This window comes from Pangasianodon hypophthalmus, chromosome 8 (assembly GCF_027358585.1).
Source record: "Pangasianodon hypophthalmus isolate fPanHyp1 chromosome 8, fPanHyp1.pri, whole genome shotgun sequence".
Taxonomy (NCBI): Eukaryota; Metazoa; Chordata; class Actinopteri; order Siluriformes; family Pangasiidae; genus Pangasianodon; species Pangasianodon hypophthalmus.
The window spans coordinates 26,273,484-26,294,082 of NC_069717.1; the positions used below are offsets into that span (position 1 = coordinate 26,273,484).

The following is a 20,599-nucleotide window of genomic DNA, read 5'->3' on the forward strand; positions in this document are numbered from 1 at the left end:
CACAGCACTGTTGAATTCACTTCTGAAGGTGGATTAATTTTCTATGTATAATGGTTGATGTGGTGAAGTTTTCTGTAAGGAGACTTTTATGGAAGGAGTCTCCAGTGTCAGCACTTTGTAAAGGTCAGTAAGTTTTCTGGGAAGGTTTCAAGACAGAGGAGTTTGCATTTTCTGGTTTCTTTGTAACATGACACACTGGGTTTTTTTTTGTCTTAATATCATCAGGAGAGAAGAAAAAGAGAGAGAGGGGACTACTGTTTATAGCTGCTATAATGTAAGTGATAACAGGAACTAACATGTGAACATGTGAATGTTTTGTGAACATTCCACAGCATCAAATTTAACTATAAATGGATAAAAAGTACAACATGTTCATTAATGAATTAAGAACGGTAATCATTGGCAAATTGCTGTGGTATAAGATGTAACAATATGGTGGGGATGTGCTGTTATTGGAAAATAGTCAACATCGGGGTGGTAACAGTAACACTACTCTGTGGCAGGGTGCCTTACACTACATCATCGTCAGTTCTTTTCCTATAATTGCACACCCCTATGTGCTTTATTCTTTATATATGAATATTTGTTAATTAACAGAAAATGATGGTCCACAATAGTCAAAGAGTGATGTATAATACAGTAACTTTATTTACATTAATTGAGCATTTTTACATTGTTGATTCCTCTGCTTTATAGCATAATATTTAAATGAAGCATGTTTTGTGACAGAATGCAAACACAGTTCATAATAATAAAATAAATAAAATAAGCAAAACTAAATAAGAACAGAATTATGCTCTAACCACCACACAATGTATTAAACACAAAATACATCCACACTGGTGTCTGTGTTAAAAAGGTTATTGCTCAAAGGTGAATCTTATTTGCTTGTTAGCTTAAATATGTGTATGTATGTATGTATGTATTTAACATTCTTTGCACAGAAAGCAGATATAAACAATGGGATATGAACATAAAGGTCTGATCTGGGCGCCATAATATAGCTGTGTGCTCCACATGGCAAATCCCACAGTGAGAAATGCACATCCTGTGCGAAGGGAGCCTTACAAGGCCGCTCCAGATGAGCATCCTTCATCATCGCAGAGATCCTGCAGCTAAGTTGAGTTCACGGGCCAGTCCATGATCTCATCCATCATGGCTCTATCGTGCGGGCGGCCATCTTGCAGGCCACAGCGGAGATAAGCGCGGCTCCTCGGCCACTGCCTTCTTCTGACTGGATGAAGGTGATGTCGCAGTTAGGCGTCAAGTCCCAGACGGCTTTGTGGAACCGCTCTTTGAACCTGGAACGAGAAGTAAATGAATAAGCATTGGGATTGGATTCTACCCATACGTCCGCTCCAGGTAACCTATAACCTACCTATAAGCATTCACTCTATATAAAGTGGTAGCAGATTTAATTAAAATAAACCAATTAGCATGCAAACTAATGTTTTGGGCGTGTCCTGTGTTTTTCAGGTCTCCTCACCACGGGTGGAGTTTGTAGACGGAGCCATCCACTCCCACAGTGATCTTCATCTCGTCCAAGCAGCGGCGCTCTCTCATGATGTTAATAACTCCGGCGAGTCCAGCTCCACACATCTGCGCCGCGCGCGTGGACACGCTCTCACAGGCCAAATGCACAATGTCACAGTCCAGCTCAGATGGCAGGACCCCCAGTGAGCTCAGGATGTTGTAGATTTGTTTCCTGTCTCCTGTGTCACTGAAGGAGGAAAAACAGGATTTTATTCTAAATGTGAGCTTGCATTATATTCAACAGGCTAAACACAAATTAGCTCTATAGTAAGCATGCTAAACATGAACTAGCATTATAGTAAACAGGCTAAACACAAATTAGCTCAAAGAAAACATGCTAAATTTGAACTAGCGTTATAGTAAACAGGTTAAACACAAATTAGCTCTATAGTAAACATGCTAAACATGAACTAGCATTATAGTAAACAGGCTAAACACAAATTAGCTCATAGAAAACATGCTAAATTTGAACTAGCATAATAGTAAACGGGAGTAAACAGGCTAAACAAAAATTAGCTCATAGAAAACATGCTAAATTTGAGCTAGCATTATAGTGAACAAGCTAACCAGTGTTTTTGTTACCTAGAACCTACTTGATTCGGTATTTCTCTAAAAATGCAGATGAAAGTGAACTCTGAATGTAAACTCTGTTTTCTTTTCTAACTATCATTAGAGTATATAAACTTGAAAATCCACATCTAGCTGAAATAAACTGCTGATTTGTAACTATCAATCCTAATTGGCCTGAAAACAGATCAGCTCATTTATCAACCAGTTTAATTTATTACCATTATTCTTGCTAGGTGTGTGTATGGGTGTATGTATCCCTAGGCCTCTCGAATGTGTGAACGAAACTGACTGGTGTAGTCTGACCACCTTTCTGAGGCTGTACTTCTGAAGAAATACTAATCTGATCTAAAGATACTCAGATAAGTGCATAAATATCATGTTCTAACAACTTGGTGCCATGACCCGGATGGCACCCTAACAGCTCACTGGTGAGTTATGCCATTATTTATAAACCAAAAGAAATGTTGGCTGGGTTCCTTGTAAGATAGGACAGATGGAGTCAGTATAAGGGTTATTCTCTGAGGGAATGAGTTTGGTATTTCCTGTGGTTTTGCTTTTCTAGCCTTACTTGTTGTCATGTTACCTCACCATGAGCAGTGAAGGGTAAAATCCAGTGATTATTTTTATTAGTTTATTAAGATAATTGTCGGCTAGATCTACCTGTCTTCTGTGACTTTATGGAGTGGTGGAGTGGTATAATATCTTATAAGATGCCTCGGATTATAATCCATATAACCATAATAATTTCAACTGCGTATCTTTCAACCTACCTCTCAATCTGGGAGACAAAGCGAGTCTCGAAGCTGCCCCGTGTCTTCAGCAAGTCTGAAGCTTCACCGTTGAAGAGCAAGTTTTCATTCACCAGCTTCATCAGAACAAGACGCACCAGCTCGCCCATATACTTCCCACTGATCAGCTTCTCATAGCTAAGGAGAAAACAGAGCATTCATTGAAAATATTTCTTAATAAAATTGTGTGTGTCTGTGTGTGTGTGTGTGTGTGTGTGTGTGTCGGGGTATGTTTTTATATCTTGGTGGGGACCAAATTTCCCCACAATGATAGGAATATCATATGGAGACATTTGGCTGGTCCCCCACAAAGAAAACTCTAGCTTTTATTTAAAAAGCTAAAACAAGCCAAAAGGTTCCCTTTTGGTTGAGATTAGCATTAGATGTAGGAATAGCATAGCATTAATTAGCTTCCTGGAAGGTTCTCACAAGAATAGTCAGATAAATGTGTGTGTAAATCCGCCAGTGTTAAATGACCCCTTAAGGAGTTAAATTTCTTTCCGCAGAGTTAAATTTGATCCACTTTATCTCTGCACGAGTTAATAACACAGGTGATTTTAACTCCGCACTGTAAACAGCCATTAAGCCGGCCACATCGCTAATGATCTGCTGTGGCAGCCATTAATCTCCCGGCACATGGTTTGGCTCTGACGTGGCCTCAGTGCTGACAGTAAAAAACAACACTATCACCTGGAGAACCCACAAGAGCAAGTCAAGTGTCTCGGTCAAACCAGGAGCACACACAGGTAAGTGTGGGAATTCTTAAGAGAGAGCATCAGTTTTTTCCAGACAATGCGCTTGCTGACGTGAGAACTGTAGCGTTTCGAGGAAGTGCTATGTTTGTTTTACGATATAGAAGCAGGTGCATAGTGATATACAAAGACACCGTGGCACATGGCATTGACGTCACAGGGACTGTAAACTGTGTTTGTTGCTACTCAATGTGCTGTGATTTTTACAGCACCTGTCTGTCTGTCTATCTATCTGTCTGTGTGTATACTGCACCACACCAATCTGCCTGTGTGGGTTTATCTGTCTTTCTGTGTCTGTCTGTCTGTGTCTGTGTGTCTTTCTGTCTGCTTCACCACAGCAATGACCCTCACAGTGCCTGTTTGTCTGCCTATGTCTGTCTGTCTATCTGTCTAGCTGTCTGTCTTCATCTCTGTCTGTCTGTTTGTCTGCTGTAATATGGCAATGACCCTTTCAGCACCTGTCTATCTGCATATCTGTCTGTCTGTCTAGCTGTCTGCCTGTCTATATCTCTGTCTGTCTGTGTGTCTGCTGTAATATGGCAATGACCCTTTCAGCACCTGTCTGTCTGCATATCTGTCTGTCTGTCTGCCTGTATATATCTCTGTCTGTCTGTCTGTCTGTGTGTCTGCTGTAATATGGCAATGACCCTTTCAGCACCTGTCTGTCTGCATATCTGTCTGTCTGTCTGCCTGTATATATCTCTGTCTGTCTGTCTGTCTGTGTGTCTGCTGTAATATGGCAATGACCCTTTCAGCACCTGTCTATCTGCATATCTGTCTGTCTAGCTGTCTGCCTGTCTATATCTCTGTCTGTCTGTGTGTCTGCTGTAATATGGCAATGACCCTTTCAGCACCTGTCTATCTGCATATCTGTCTGTCTAGCTGTCTGCCTGTCTATATCTCTGTCTGTCTGTGTGTCTGCTGTAATATGGCAATGACCCTTTCAGCACCTGTCTGTCTGCATATCTGTCTGTCTGTCTGCCTATATATATCTCTGTCTGTCTGTCTGTCTGTGTGTCTGCTGTAATATGGCAATGACCCTTTCAGCACCTGTCTGTCTGCATATCTGTCTGTCTGTATGTGTGTCTTTCTGTTTGTTTGTGTGTCTGCTGCACCACAGCAATGACCCTCATAGCACCTGTCTATCTGCTTATCTGTCTGTCTGTCTAGCATTATAGCATTATAGTCTGGCTGGCTGTCTATCTGTCTGTCTGAGTGTCTGTATGTCATTCTCTCTGTTTGTCTGTGTGTCTGTCTGGTTTTCTGGAGTCTGTCTGTCTAACTCTTTGTCTGTCTGTGTGTTTGTCTGTCTATCTGGGTGCCTGTCTTTTTGTCTGGATCGCTGTCTGTTGGTTTGTTTGCAAAGTTGGTGTATAATTTCAGAATTGTGAATGGATGGATGAATGGATAGATCGATCTATCTATCTATCTATCTATCTGAGTATGGTAGTGGGATGGTGAATGTAATTGTTGGTTTTATTAGTCGAGTGTATCTGAGCTGTTTCTGTGTACAGTATAATTTGCTGTTCTGTGGGAATCTGTAATAGGTGACTTACAGCTGTTTTCCTGGATTGAGCGATGACTCGTCCACCACTCGGTCATATTCCAAACGAAAGTCTTCCAGCTCTCCATTCCCTCCAAACGCTCCCCACTCGGTGTTCACACACATCTTCCCCTCCTCCCCTTCCACCAGCTCCACTGAGTGCATCTCCTCCATGTAGCACACATTACAGCCAGTTCCTGAGACACACAGTGAGCAAGAAATGACTTTACGACTTGTTTTTTTCCGATTGTGGTCATTAAAATATTCCATGTTCCTGTCATAAATGGAGAGAGTGTGTGTTTTATCTCCTTACCCACTATCATGCCAACCTCACAGCTCCGGTCCTCATAGTAACAGGAGATCATTGTGGCCACCGTGTCATTCACCATTGCAACTATGTCCATCTCAAAGTCCTAGAGAAAGAGATTTACCCATTATTAATTATTTCCAGAGTAAATGTCATGACTTTTACATTCAGTCTGCTCAGAGTGGTTTAGTGATGGTAGTACAGCTAAAAATAAATCCTGCGTCAAATCTAAAGTAACTGGTATATACTGACCCCTCTCCGTTTTATGGCATCTCTAAGCAGATCGACAACGTTGTTGCCTTCAGCGCCGGAGGCTTTGAACCCTTTAGTCCAGTTCAGCAGGATTCCCTGTTAGAAATGAAAAAAATTCATGGAGATCATTAAACATCAGCAAACATGAAAAAAAAAAATCAAAACTGTGTTGGATCATTGTCATATTGCAAATTTACCAAACCGTTCCACCTCTAATTTGTCTGGAGAGCAGGAACTCACCTTATCTAGGTCTTCATGGCGGACTGGAAATGAGAAAGTGAATCCCAGAGGAAGTTTCTTATGTTTGATGTGGTGCTCATCCAGGAAGTCAGATATGCATTCTGCGATGTAGTCGAAGAGCTGAATGGAATGGACAGACAGGGAAGTTAAAGTTTCTGAAAAATTCTCATCTTTTCAGAATTACGAGGGACTATTCTGACTTACCATTTCCGCAGTCCCGGTCATGGCGTCCTCAGGGATGGAGTACATGCGGTGCTTGGTCTCCACCTTCCAGCCTCTGTCCTCATCCTCACCCACCACCACCAGCATCACGCGGAAATTAGTGCCACCTAGGTCTAATGCCAGGAAGTCTCCAACTTCTGGAGGAGCACATACACAAATATAACTTGGATTTTGGAAGCACCGTACCATCTTGCAAGCTGGACACAAACTTTATGGCTACACCATCTCTATATCGGAGTAATACATCTACTGCTTTATCTTTACTGAGAACCCATCATCGCTTCTTTTATCCAATAATGAGTAAGATAGGCTTGAACGAATTGTTAGCTACATTGTTCTCATAATTTCAGTGCAACAGTAAAACTTTGTAAAATCTTTGCTGATCAAGTAGAAAATTGTGCAAATTACATTTTAGTTTTTAGCAAATTATTCTTTAAATAATTATTCATTCCAAACAATAAGCAAGTTAAAATACGAGGGTTCACTAAAGTGTTCATTAAGATATAGCACAGAGCTATTATATGAAACTCAGATGATTAAACAGTGGAGTGTGAAACTGACCAGAGCCTTCAGGAGTGGAGCAGACGTAAGTGGGCAGCATTTTAACGCTGGCTTCGTCATGTGTTTCCACCCGAAGTCCTCTGTTCATCTCCCTCTGCATCCGTCTCATCACCTCCTTCAGCTCCTCTTTACTGAGCTGGAACTCAGACAGGATTTGGTCCACCTGCGTACACACAGACAATGGGTTTACACACTTTATATAGTTTTGAGTCACACTCACATTAAAATCACACTGACTAACACTGATAGAGCCTAAAGGAAACAAAGTTGTAAGTTACAACTATAACCAGTATTACCATGTGAACCTTCTCCAGCAATGTCTTGTAAGAGCTCGGCAGTCTGAGCATCTGTTTTCGGGTGGCAGTAAGGCAAGGCATCTTTGCGAACGCTTCCCAGCAAATGTGCGTGAGAGTGTGTTAATGTGTTTAGAGTGTAAGAGTGTGTCTGAGGGGGCAGTGAGATGCGCCGCTCTTTTTATGCCCCAAGAGAAGGAAAGGCGGTCCAGGTACTTAGTGCTCTGTGTACATACACCCCTCCCATCTCTCGTACACCCACACACCCACACACACAACACTGACCCATCATGCTGGGAGTCAAGGACACAGATTATGGCTTGGAAATGGCTTTAAACTCTGGTGCAATGTGAGAGTTTGGAGATATATTTTATATAGTATATATAGTACATATATTTATATATATATATGACTATGTAGTGTGCTGATATAAAATATAAATAAATAAATAAATAAATTTACATATATTACATATACAGATACCCATTACATATATACACATATTACATAGACAGTATATGTATGTATTTAAATCATAATAAATATAATTAAAATACTATTACATATATTTCAGATGTTTTAAAAATGTTGACAAATTGTAAATATATCTACAATTTTATTGCTAATGCATCACTTAGAATTTATTTTAGATATGAGGGAAAAGTATATATTGTTATGTTTGTTTATTATGTTTTTTTAGCAATGACAACATACTATATTACTAATACTTATATTAATTTACTGTATGCAATGATATATTGTATTAATTTACTGTATTTTGGTATTTTGGCCTCAATGCACTTTCTTTACTTTTATTAAAAAATCTTGGCAGTTATTCAGGGATTTGTTCCTAAAGTGGATGAAATGTGTTTAGACTAAAATTAGAAATAAGTTACATTGAACTCAGAAGTTTTCTAAATTTAGACGACTCTGTTTGCATGGACAAACTCTTCCAAACCTGGTGTAAATATAGCTCAGGATAAAGTCCAAATCATGTAACATCTATCGTAAGATGTCGGAGAGATAAGAGTTGGCTAAAATTGGGATTTTCAACATGGGAATGAGTACATGCTGTAATCTCAGTATCTCAGACCATCCTGCTTAGTATAGTTAAATAATCATTTAGAGCAACATCTGAAAACGTCTGGTGGTTTTCATACAATTGATTTTACAGAAAAGTCTGACCTTTCTAGGTTACTAAATGACTAAATGCTTGACACAAATACAATAGATAGAAAATACAAAAAAGCTAATTATAAGTCAGGCAAAGGGGAAATCAGTAGAATTTTAAAACCAGCTCGATTTAGTGGAGTCTTTATGTATATTATGTTTAATAACAAGCTAGAAATACATTTAGCTATCATTCATAAATAAATACGACATTTAATTTGGGTTGTCTGACCTTATCAAAGTGACCTTATCAGTCAATATCACAAAATCATATTTAAAAAAAAAAAGAAAGAAAAAAGAATTAGAGAACTTTACTTTTTTACTTCACATAATCTTCAGGAATTTGAGGAATATTCCAAATATTTCATAGGGGTGAATGTGTTCAGGTGGCAGGGTTGAGAGAATGTTGTGGGAAATAAAATGTACATTTTTCATAACCTATAATGGATGACTCCTGGAAAAGGATGTTAAATGGATGAGATGTTAAAAGGATTCACACAATAATGCAAAAATAATAATTAGTTTAATGATTTTTCTTAAACAAATGGAATCAGTACGCTTGGTTGGAAATTGAAGCCATATTGTTAGTTCTAAGATTGAAGACTTGTTATAGAGTGATTTTTTTTCATCCGTCCATTTTCTATACCTCTTATCCTACACAGGGTTGCCTAGCCCAGGGAACTCGGGGCACGGTGGGGGGGGGACGGGATCCTGGACGGGGTGCCAACCCATTGCAAGGCACAATTACACACAAATTCACACACACTGCAGACAATTTTGGAAATGCTAATCAGACTACAACCTACAGTTTTGGACTAGGGGAGGAAACCCAGAGGAAACCCCTGAAGCATGGGAAGAACATACAAATTCTACACACACAGGGCAGAGGCAGGATTCAAACCCCCAACTCCAGAGCTGCGAAGCGAACGTGCTAAACACTAAGCCACCGTGTCCCCCAAGTGATTTTATCATGCTTGCTTAAAATATTTTACTAATAGCATACAGAAATATTCATTTTTAGCATGATTTCTGTAGACGATACTAAACTGTAGTTTTTGGGTTATACATATATCAGAGCTACATATATTCAACTAAAAGGCACAGTGTGCATTTGATACTTATTTAAGGAGAATCATTTGAATAGTAAAAGTCGATGTTGTGTAGCTTTGAGTGTACATTTACATTGCTGTTCACCTGACGCTCACTACTGGAATGACTTTCCAAAAAAAAATCTATCCAAAACTTACCTTTTACATTTGATTACAGTATTTTTGTCTCATTTTGTATAATATATTTACTTGAATTCACTCATACAAAGATTTTATCAGAAGTTTTATATTCATTTAATCATCATTTTTATGACATCGGTTCTAGGTGATAACATAGAACAAAGGGTACATTTTTAAATTAAATTTTAAGAAAATTCAAGATGACTTTATTCAAAAAAAGTACTTGTTTCAGAGTAAATAAAACTATACTGGTGTTAGCCTTGTCGTTTACAGCTAAGCAAACTGAGTGAACCTGTGTTGTGAAAGTGAGCTTATCATTCCAAGCACAGATTTTTCTGGTGATGATTTACTTGACGATCTTCTGCACTAATCTTTTCTAAATGTTTAAAATAGCTGTGTCACGGTCAGGGTCACAAGCAAACGGAGCTATAATTAGCTTATTAGAACTCACTGTTGGGTCAAAGCCACTGAAATAAGAGGTACAGTCGAATAAAACTTGACCGTAGTGTCATAACCTGCATGTGGCTCGCTTGGGTGATGACATACCACATGATCGTTTGAAGGCTGTTCATCTGAAAGATGAGCTGATAGCAGGGTAGATCAGATGTTAAATCCTAACTTTATTCAGTTTAACACTCATTTGCAAAATTTGGACAAATCTGGACATCCATTTTTCATGTGGCAAAGTAGAAACAAGCTTAAAATTAGTGCAAATCTAAAGAGAAAAACATCAGAGACCAGAAAATTGTTTGGGGAAACATTCCAGAAGTCAGATTTTCTACTTAAATAATAATTATGCCATACTTTTAAAGGACGACTAGTTTTTAAAGTAGAATACACAATAACTGTGGGACTGTGAGAGATATAAAATAAATGACGCTGTGATTTAAAAAAAATTTTAAAAAATTATTATTTATTTTGAATATTGCTTCAAAAGAGTACTGGATGGATCAAGATGTCTTTATAAAGATTTATATTAGCGACGTGTCATTCATTATGTAAACAATGGGAGTCGACTCACATTTCTAAAGAGATGCAATAGATCACTTGACTCTTTTTCTTAAAAAAATCATTCATGTTGTGTGTTTATGATTCTCTAATGGCGTTAATCACACGTGACATGTAAACGGAGACCAAAGTGCATCACTTGAATCTTATCATCAGTTGTCTGGCAGAGCGTAATGATTCAGGGCCAGTTCTAGAGAGAAAGATAAGATGTGTAGTGTAGTGTAGTGAGGAAAGGGAATGTTAGAATATCAAATTTGACTTTCATAGAAGTTAAACATAGATGCAGCAGCACAGCAAATATGCAGTACCTTGTTGAATTTATATAAATAAAATAGATTAACTCAAAAAGGCAAAGTGTAGTGTTGTTTTGTTAGAAGGTGGAGTAAGATTTTAATGAACAATTTTAATTTTAAAAAAAATGGTAAGGAGTCATTTGAAAGAATCGATTCTTCTTGAGGAGATGAGTCGATTCCTCTGACTCACTGAAAAAGCTGGAAATTGCCATCATTAATTTGTACTGTAATCTGCTATAACTTTTGCTTATTTGTTATCTACATTAGCCTCGTCACTCCATCATGTTTTGATTTAATGCATTTTTAGTTAAACTGTTTCTTTTATGCACTGCACGGTTGTGCCAGTGGTCATCTGATTCAGTAAAGAAGATATTATATAATCTGAGAACACACTCAAGTGAAGTGCGTGTTAAAGAACAGCAGGGAAAACTCACAACTGTGCAATGAAGGAGTGACCCAGGATCAGGACACTGCATGACTCACTGACACAAATCTAGAACATTGTGTTGCTTCAACTTCATTGCACACAAGAGGGAGTATTTCCGAGCTCTCACACTTAACACCAAGACCAGAACAGACAAGAACTAAACCCTGACTAATTATGGATTATTGCTGCGCTGTGGTTGATGGTTTAGGGCTCTTGTGAAATTTGCTAGCATCATGAATTCTGATAAGTACTGTGAGATTTTAGCTGCAAAATCTGGCCGTAGATTAGCATTCAGAAAAATAATTTGCAGGGTTTTTTTTATCTCAGTCTCTGGATTTGAACTCTTTTAAAAACCTGTGGCCTGAACTGAAGAGAGTCCACATGCAGAAACCTGAAAATATAAAAGATTTACATTGCACATGTCTCTTCAAGTGTCTCCAACCTTGTTAGAAATGAAAGGAAAGGGTTCTGTGCTGTGATTCTGTCCAGGAGAGATCTATTTAAATAGATTTAGGTGTAGCATAGCATTAATTAGCTGCATTAATAATTATGTCAATAGAAGGTCCTTACAAAGATAGTAAGGTAAACAAGTGAGTTTTGTCTCACTCTCTTTTCCTACAACTGTCTCTCTCACAGTTGCTTCTAGTAAGATGGTATGTGCAATCATATGTGCTTGGTTTGGGTTTTGCCTCATTTGGAAAAAAAAACATATCTTTTAAATAAATACATGTTTCCTATGTAGCTGCTCTGTTGTCTCATTAGAAGGTTTGAGTTTCATAATTTGGTCGAGTGAATCTTTGGTCAGAGCTGTGGTGGATTCTATAGGGTGGGAATACAGACTGGATGGGATGCCAATTCACCATGCACACACACATGCACACATAGAATCAATTTAGAATTGCCAATCCACCTACTGGTATGTTTTTGGGAAGTTGGAGGAAACCAGAGCACCCAGAGGAAACCCATGCAGACACGGGAGGACATACAAAGCTCCACACAGACAATAACACAAGCTCAGGATCGAAGCAGGGATCGTGAGGCAGCTGAACCTCTGTGTCTCTTACTTTATCTGCTGTTGTTGACTCAATGATTATATTCATCATGATGAGAAATTCTGCATTACCTTCTCCATGGTCTCTACAGTCATGGGTGCAACGGTTTCCCAAGGAGATTCATGTCAGGCATTTTGAGCTGTGCATCAGGTGGTGACTCTGAAACTTTATACAGTTGAAACTTGTCTAGTGATGACTGTGAAAATTATTTGGCTCCAGTTGTCATCTTCAACAAATAGTGACACTTAACATGCTGTCTGGTGCATGGAGAACTTCCTATTCATTACTGTCCGTGATTGAAGAGTAAAGTCCACTCGGTGAGATTTCCTGTCCCTATTTTCTAATAGTGCATCATCACTGCGCCGCTCGATCCTCTCTCACACCGTCTTTCCTAGCAGGAAACATGCTCCAGCCTTCAGAAACTCCTCAACACCTTCCAATTCAATAACAGTAGTTGCGTCAGCATTTTATATCACTCATGGCATCATTTACAGTAATCCTTGATGTTGATGATCCGGTTGGTAACAATTGACATCAATACTTCATCAGACTTCTTCAAATAAACGGGTTTCATTCATAAATTTTCACCTCAGTCACTATGCCAACCCCGAAGTACCCTTTTCTAAGAATTTGTCAAAAGCGTCACAGACCTGGCCCCCTCTGTTGTCGCCTAGGCAACCCTTTCGGCCGAGGCCGAGGCTTGAATCTGCGCACTGCTTGTGGAAAACACTTACCTTGGTCTGGGGTAAAGTGGCCAGCTGGATTTGCTAAATGGGGCAAAATTGGCAAAGAAAAACACTGGAGGGGTGTGTGAGTGTATAGAGCAACTGTGTGACGTCTGGAAACCAATTACAGTTTACTTATGAAACGTTAGAAAAAGCTTTCACAATTTTTTTTTCAAACTGTACTATAGTCATCAACAACAAATCACCGACCAAAGAAATTGATGGATAATTGGTGTTTCTGTCCAAATCTAAGGTTTTACAAGTAAGTTAATAACAGTATCAGAATTCTAAGAAACTATGGCGTTTCTTTTCAGGTTTTCTAATGAAGAATTTCATGGTTTGCTTTAAACCAGATTTATAAAAGCCTTGCCAAGCCCGTCTGATTTAAGCTCGATCTCCAAGCAAGAGAAGGCTACTACTGTCTACAAAACGTAATGACGAAAGTCAAGCCTGACACTTCCTTATGACAAATCATAGAACCTTAGCACCTATTTCATGACACAGGAGACTGTGGTAGAATGGTTTGATCCATTTCCCTTCATGCACGTTGCATGAACGAGAATGTGAAAAGATGCATGGTTGCATGGTTCCATGTACCTTGCAGGAAGTATACACTGTCACTCATTCTTATGAGAGTGATAGAAGAAGACCCAAAAAATAGTATGGAAATTGGGGACCAATATTGGAACAGTATTAACCTTATCTGAGCCCAGTCAACTGCATTTTGATGGTCAGGTAAGAGTAGGTCACTCCATATATGGTCAGGATGGTCAGGAGGTCTAACAAACCAAGACTCTCAGTCCATCATGAGATTGCTGAGATTGTGTTGGTTCCAGATGTCACTTTCGTCTACCCTGTTATCTGGATGTGTCTCTCTTTAGAAGGGTTGATTCTAGCATGTTCTTCACCCAGTTTGTCCATTTCCTCTGCTGAACCACACCTACTGAGTCTTCCAGAGCAAATCCTATTTTTAGCTCTGGTACTCAAGCTCCTGTAATGTGATGAAACCAACTCGATGAAGTAGAGGGGAGACTCTTAACTATGAAACCAGTAAAGGAACCAACATCACACCTTTTTTTCTTGGCCATGTCAGGGTAAAATCTCACAATAACAATAGTTAACTCTTCACCAGGTCAGACGACATGTCATATGACGGGACACTAGTCCAGATCTGGACCAGTCACTGGTGGGTGCACTCATAAAAACAGTTACTATTCTACTTGGAATATTTTACTAAAAATGTAGCCTTTAAGGATTTTCTCAGTGGGATGAACGAATGGACCCTTTATATGGTTCTAGACAGAACCTTCCCCACATGACTATAAAGCCTAAAATAGGATACAGAACTGTCGACTTTCTTCTTGTATCAAATCCAATAAGGGTAAAGAAAGTGACCTGTAGTGGTATAAACAGACGACTGACATGATTTTTGTCATACTAAATAAGGAATAAATCACTTGGGGGTATGCTCTTATGGAAAATAATCAATGACGGTGTGGTGTGATGCAGCCTGTTGTTAAGCAGAGTTACTGTTACCACCCCAGTGCTAATTATTTTCCAATAACAGCACATCCTATGATGCTTTATTTCTCTTATACCGAATAAATTTGCCAACCATTACATTTTCAATTTATTATTGAATAAGACATTTGTAACTGTTTATAATTACATTTAATGTTGTGGAATGTTTTAAACAGTCATTTCCATTCACAGACCCGCCTCTTTTCTTTCTTTCTTGAAGTCAATAAGACAAAAAGTACAGCTTGTTACGTTACAGAGAAACTGGAAAGCATCCTGGGAATGTCTTCTCTCCTGAAGACTTTCCTGTGGCGAAAAATTTCCTGTTGCAAAGTGCTGATACTGGAGACTCCCTCCATAAATGGTAAATAAACATCTCCTTGCAGAAGGCTTCATCATATCAACAATATCGCCTTTTTTTAAATCCTTAGATTATACTAGTGCCTGTGAATGATGCGTTACTATAGAAATGATAATGTATTAGAATGAGTGCATTAATATGAACCTTTTATATGAATTACAGCCGGCACCATTGTCAAAGCTGCTGTTATAGAAAATTAATCAACACCTTCTCCTTTGAGAAATCAACAGCACTGAGGTATAAATATAAAATATGTAAAACACAATAAAGAAACTAAAACTGATTCATTTCGTAACATAACATCAAAGATTGCATTAAGTGTAATACAAATACTAACTCTCTCTCTCTCTTTTTCTCTCTCTCTTCCCAATCTCTCTTGTTCGGTCTCCCAGGAATCCAGCTACTTAGACCCTTATCAAGGTTCCTGTTTTAGGGCCCTCTAACTGTCCTTTTTAGGGGACTGAGAGAGGCAATGTGTTCTTTTTATAAAGAGCCCAGTGATAAGGTGAGCTATACATAAAGCCCCTATCAGCTCCCACTGACCCGGACACACACGCACACACACAGAGCTACAAGGAGCCAGCAGACATGGTGAGTATGCACCATTTTCACTTAGACTAGTTAGCATTCAGTGAAATATCAAACCATCTTATACCGGAATCGATATCGACAATAAATTAAATGAAATAAGAGAAAATGGTATTTCTATATTGTTTTAATAAACTACTGTTCAATAGATCTATAATAATTATAATAAGAATGACATTTGTGCTTTAAATCTTTGGTTTCTTTCACCAGGCGAGTAAAAAAACAGCAGCGAAGAGAAAGAACACCCAGCGGGCCTCCTCTAACGTTTTCTCCATGTTTGAGCAATCACAGATTCAAGAGTTCAAGGAGGTGATGTATATTTACCATAATAACTATACTATATCTCTATAGTATACTATATTATAGTTATACTGTGCAGTACAAATCATATATACTAATATCATCATGGGTTCATTTACAGGCTTTTGGCTGCATTGATCAGGACCGAGATGGTGTGATTAAGAAAACAGACCTGAAGGAAACTTATGCACAATTAGGTATGAATACATAAACTTGCGTAAAAAAAAAAAAAAAAATATATATATATATATATATATATATAAATATATATATATATATAAATATATATATATATATATATATATATATATATATATATATATATATATATATATACATATATGTAGGTGTACCAATTTAGCAACTAATAAACCTGCCCCTTGTATCTCACTTGTTCTCTCTCTCTCTCTCTCTCTCTCTCTCTAAGGAAAACTGAATGTAAGCGATGAAGAACTGGATGCCATGTTGGCTGAGGGTAAAGGCCCCATCAACTTCACTGTCTTCCTCTCTCTCTTTGGAGAAAAACTCAATGGTATGAACAAAACTGGTAATTTTAGACTGAATACAAAAGCAAAATTAACTTAAAAGTAGTGTTAAAGTAAATTTTATTTAAATAAGGAATAAACACGACAGACCGTTCTGTCATACAAAATTAGTGCACCTCTGTCTTGAGGAATTTCCTGTGCTGATAAACTTCTCAAAGCACATCACCACATCAATGATTAATGTTTTACTTTATTAAACACTTTGCTGTAAACTGTTTATTATTAGTCTGAGTTTATGTTGAGCATCGTACAAGTCCCTGTGTGTAAGTGGTTACTATAGAAACGATAACGTATTAGGATGAGCACATTAATATTAACTTATTGTTCATGTTACAGCCAGAACTACATTCCAAGCCGTGTTGTTATGCGAAAATAATTCACGCTTTCTGACCAATCAGATTCGATCTTTAAACCGTGCTGTGGTATAAGATTCTTTATATGTTCAAATTCTTGATTTTTATTAGCTTAGTAACACAAAAGCTCCCCACAAATGACCTTGACCTTGCTGATAATGTGAAGTGTTGATTATTATGGTATATAATTGACCAGTTATACTGAACGTTTCTCCGTACAGGTACCGACCCAGAGGACACCATTCTCAACGCATTCAAACTGTTCGACCCCGAGGGCACCGGCTTTGTCAATAAGGAAGAGTGAGTGTGCAGAGCATAGAAGTTTTATTTCTATTTGAAGATTAAAAAAGTTGGCATACTTCTGAGGTGAAGAATTCACAAGGTATCATTTCCCCCACCTCAGGTTCAGAAGGCTTCTGATGAACCAGGCAGACAAGTTCACAGCAGAAGAGGTTTGTTTGCTCCGTTGGTTTCACAGCACGCTTTTGAGCTGTCTTACAAATTTAGACAATGCGACAAGTTTAGTGACATTGTAATATTGAATCCATAGTGACATTTATTCACTTAACACTTGCCACTTAAGTGGTTAAAACTACAAAAGCGCTGTTGCTAGGCAACTGAGAAATATGGTATGTGAGCATAATGCTTGTAAGTGACTGAGGAAAACAATTTGACTAGCTAGCATGAAGCCATTAAGCAAATGTAAACAGAGAGTGACGGTTGAAATAAGACAAAACTCAAGAGATCATCAATATTTTCCTCAGATGTTGGTGAATGACTGTGAAAAATCTTTATGAGCCCAAATTGCATGCATACGTCGACATGTTGTGTGCAGTTTTCATCTCAGTGACGCCGCATGGTAGCTCTTTTGCTAGTTTGGATCTCAGTGAGTTCAGCACTCTGCAAAATGTCTTTTTTTTCAGCCGTTCTTGAATGTAATGTGTGATTTAAACCCATCAGTGTTGTAAGATAATGACCCATGCTTGGTAATTGCCGTGTGATAAGTAGTGATGAGAACTTCAGAGAGTCAAATCATTTGGCTCGGTTCACCAATAAGAGTCGACTCTTTTGGCTCCCAAACGGCTCCTCTCCATTTTTCTCTAAATTGGAAAAGTTTGCTATTTTTTTGACTGAAAATTGTAGCTAAACTGTTTCATGATATTGTACCTTCTAAAAACAACCACACTAACATTATTTTGCATTGTATGTTATAAATTAAATAATTATTAAATCAGCATTGTGCATGGAAATATACAGTAAGCATACTAGCGTTAATGTTATTCTGCCTGATGTGATTTAGAAGAAGAAGAAGCCTTTATTTGTCACATATACATTACAGAACAGTGAAATTCTTTGCTTCACATATCCCAGCTTGTTAGGAGCCTGGGGGTCAGAGCACAGGGTCAGCCATGATACAGCACCCCTGGAGCAGAGAGAGTTAAGGGCCTTGCTCAGGGGCCCAACAGTGCTGGGGCTTGAACCCCCTGAGCTTCTGATCAGTAACCCAGAGCCTTAATCACTGAGCCACTGGAGTGATTTAACAGCATGTCTGAGGGAAAAGTGGACATTCCTAACAAGTTTGCCTTGTTTACACTGTTACTATGCTTTTACGAGGTATAATTTAAGACTCCTCGGCTGTGGTAGCCAGTGGTAGCTAGCTAAATTGCTGGCTTTATGCTTGACCTCCCAGTTGCCGAGCAACTTTACCATGAGATGGCAAGTGTCTTTACCTTCCTATGTCAGAAGTCATGGTTTACATTAAAAGGGTAAAAAGAGAGCCTAGATATAAAGGAGAGACACTCGACAGGGATTTTTGGATAATTGTTATATGTAGTTATTTGACTATAGATTTAAATAATGCCTTTTGTGCTTCTCCATGTCTTGTCCAGGTGGAGCAGGCTTTTTCCTTGGCCCCGATCGACGTGTCCGGGAATATCGACTACAAATCTCTTTGTTACATTATCACACACGGAGATGAGAAAGAAGAATCATAAAGAAAATACTAATTAAATATGTGAACAGGTTGAACTGGCTACTGGATACAAAGTGTTGGTAAAGTGAATTTAGATTGGATTGTGAGTCTGTGTGTGTGTGTTTGTGGGGGAGAGGCGTGTATTTCAATAATGATAATCATCATTAAAGGAATACTCCAACTTTCTTCAGTCTAATCTTTATCTACCCCATCTGTAATTTATATGTACAGTACTGTGCAAACGTCTTAGGCACCCTATTTTTTTTTTTAGTACAAACTTTGTTATAGATTTTTATTTTATTTCTTCTACATTATTGATTCAGTACAAAAACATTTTAGATTTCCAAGCATTAGTTTTCCAGCACAAAATTAAATGTTACAGAAAAATGTTTGTATGTCAGTAAAGAAAGCAGCAGATTCCATAAGAGACACTTTTCAGATAAAAACATAATGAAGGCTGCTGGGTTTCGCTGCAGAAATAAGAAGCAAGTTGACAGTCAAAGTCTCCAGAAGAACTGTGTCTGCTTCTGCAAGATGCTCAGTAACACTTACAGCTCATTTCCTTATAAAACTGCACACACTGTACCTGAGACTATTTTTTTTTTAAAGCGAAGGATCTTCACACCAAATATTGACTTTGTTTCATTTATTACTGTTTACTGCTCTTTATAGTATTTTTTTTTAATGTAGAAACATTTAGTTTCATTATTTTTGAAGGCACCTTTCCACTACAGCATTTCTTTGCATGTGCCTAAGACTTTTGCACAGCACTGTAAATTACTACAGACATGAATTTCGTCACATTTTCCTGTACTAAGAAAAGAGCAGAAAACTAGTTTAGTCAAAACTCAATTATAATGGATGTCTAAGGGCAGTTGTTGTATTCTATCAATAAACGTTTATGCAAAACACATATTCCTGTGTACTTTCTTGAGTGGCATAGTGGTTAGGACGTTTGCTTCGCACCTCCGGGGGGGTTCAATTCCCACCTCCACCCTGTGTGTATGCAGTTTCCATGTTGTCCCTGTGCTTTGGGGGTTTCCTCCAGGTACTCTGGTTTCCTCCCCCAGTCCAAAGACATTTAGTATTTCCAAATTGTCCATAGTGTGGCATTGTGTCCGTAGTGTGGCATTTCCAAATTGTCCGTAGTGTGGGAGTGTGTGTGTGTGTGTGATTGTGCCCTGTCATCGGTTGGCACCCCATCCAGTGTGTCCCCTGACTTGTTCCCTGGGACAAGCTCCAGGCTCCCGGCTGACCCTATATAGGATAAGATAAGATAGAGCTTTATTCAGAGAATGGATGCAGTAAATGGATAAGCAGTACAGAAAATGGATGGATGTTGCTGTCTTTTTTTTTTTTTTTCGTTATAAGGCTAAAGTTGTGGTCATGCCAGCTGTATTCTAACATCATCACACACTCAACTTGTTATTGTCAATATTCCAATATGTCCATGTGGGTTTCCTCTGGGTTTTCTGATTTCATCCCACCCAAAACATGCCAGAAGGTGGATTGGCTACACTAAATGGCCCCTAGGTGTGAGTGAATGTGGGAATCTGTGTGTGCACGGTGCCTAAAACTTCAGAATAACTCTTTAAACTCGGAATCATGATTTGATTTCAAATTATAAACATGCTTTTAATGCCCTTACTTAACCTCAAACCTCCAATGCAAAAGTAAAGGAGCAAAATTTGGAATTTGGGCACTAAACTTACAATAGCAAACTTACAACTTTGAAAAAAATCATGTAAATTTTACTTTTTATCTTCATAAAGCTTTCTGATAGTCACTAGATGGCAGCACGTGACCACCAAGTCAACTGCATTAACTGTAAATCAGATTTATATCAACTTTTAATGGTTTAACATCTGAACACATCTGAGCTTGCACATATTCTTCTTTGAACGTGTCTCTTCAAAGTACTTTAAAAATATATATTAAAAAAAAGAAAACTGTAAAACATCCTCCACCCAAATCAATCCAATAACGGAAGCAGCAAC

The 20,599-nt window shown here is 38.3% G+C and overlaps 2 protein-coding genes across 2 annotated transcripts; one reads left to right on the plus strand and one right to left on the minus strand.

Moving 5' to 3' along the window:
* Positions 1 to 625: 625 nt before the first annotated feature.
* Positions 626 to 7,222, minus strand: gck (glucokinase (hexokinase 4)). The gene is made up of 10 exons (XM_026945868.3): positions 7,065 to 7,222; positions 6,769 to 6,931; positions 6,190 to 6,344; positions 5,986 to 6,105; positions 5,746 to 5,841; positions 5,500 to 5,599; positions 5,200 to 5,383; positions 2,874 to 3,029; positions 1,487 to 1,720; positions 626 to 1,301 (listed from the first exon to the last, which is right to left on the minus strand). The coding sequence occupies exons 1-10, from the start codon at positions 7,143 to 7,145 to the stop codon at positions 1,154 to 1,156; spliced, it is 1,437 nt and encodes a 478-aa protein (XP_026801669.1). The 5' UTR covers positions 7,146 to 7,222; the 3' UTR covers positions 626 to 1,153.
* An 8,072-nt stretch (positions 7,223 to 15,294) lies between these two features.
* Positions 15,295 to 18,787, plus strand: myl7 (myosin, light chain 7, regulatory). Its single transcript, XM_026945688.3, has 7 exons — positions 15,295 to 15,435; positions 15,643 to 15,741; positions 15,854 to 15,929; positions 16,160 to 16,264; positions 16,852 to 16,930; positions 17,034 to 17,082; positions 18,520 to 18,787. The coding sequence occupies exons 1-7, from the start codon at positions 15,433 to 15,435 to the stop codon at positions 18,622 to 18,624; spliced, it is 516 nt and encodes a 171-aa protein (XP_026801489.1). The 5' UTR covers positions 15,295 to 15,432; the 3' UTR covers positions 18,625 to 18,787.
* Positions 18,788 to 20,599: the final 1,812 nt, after the last annotated feature.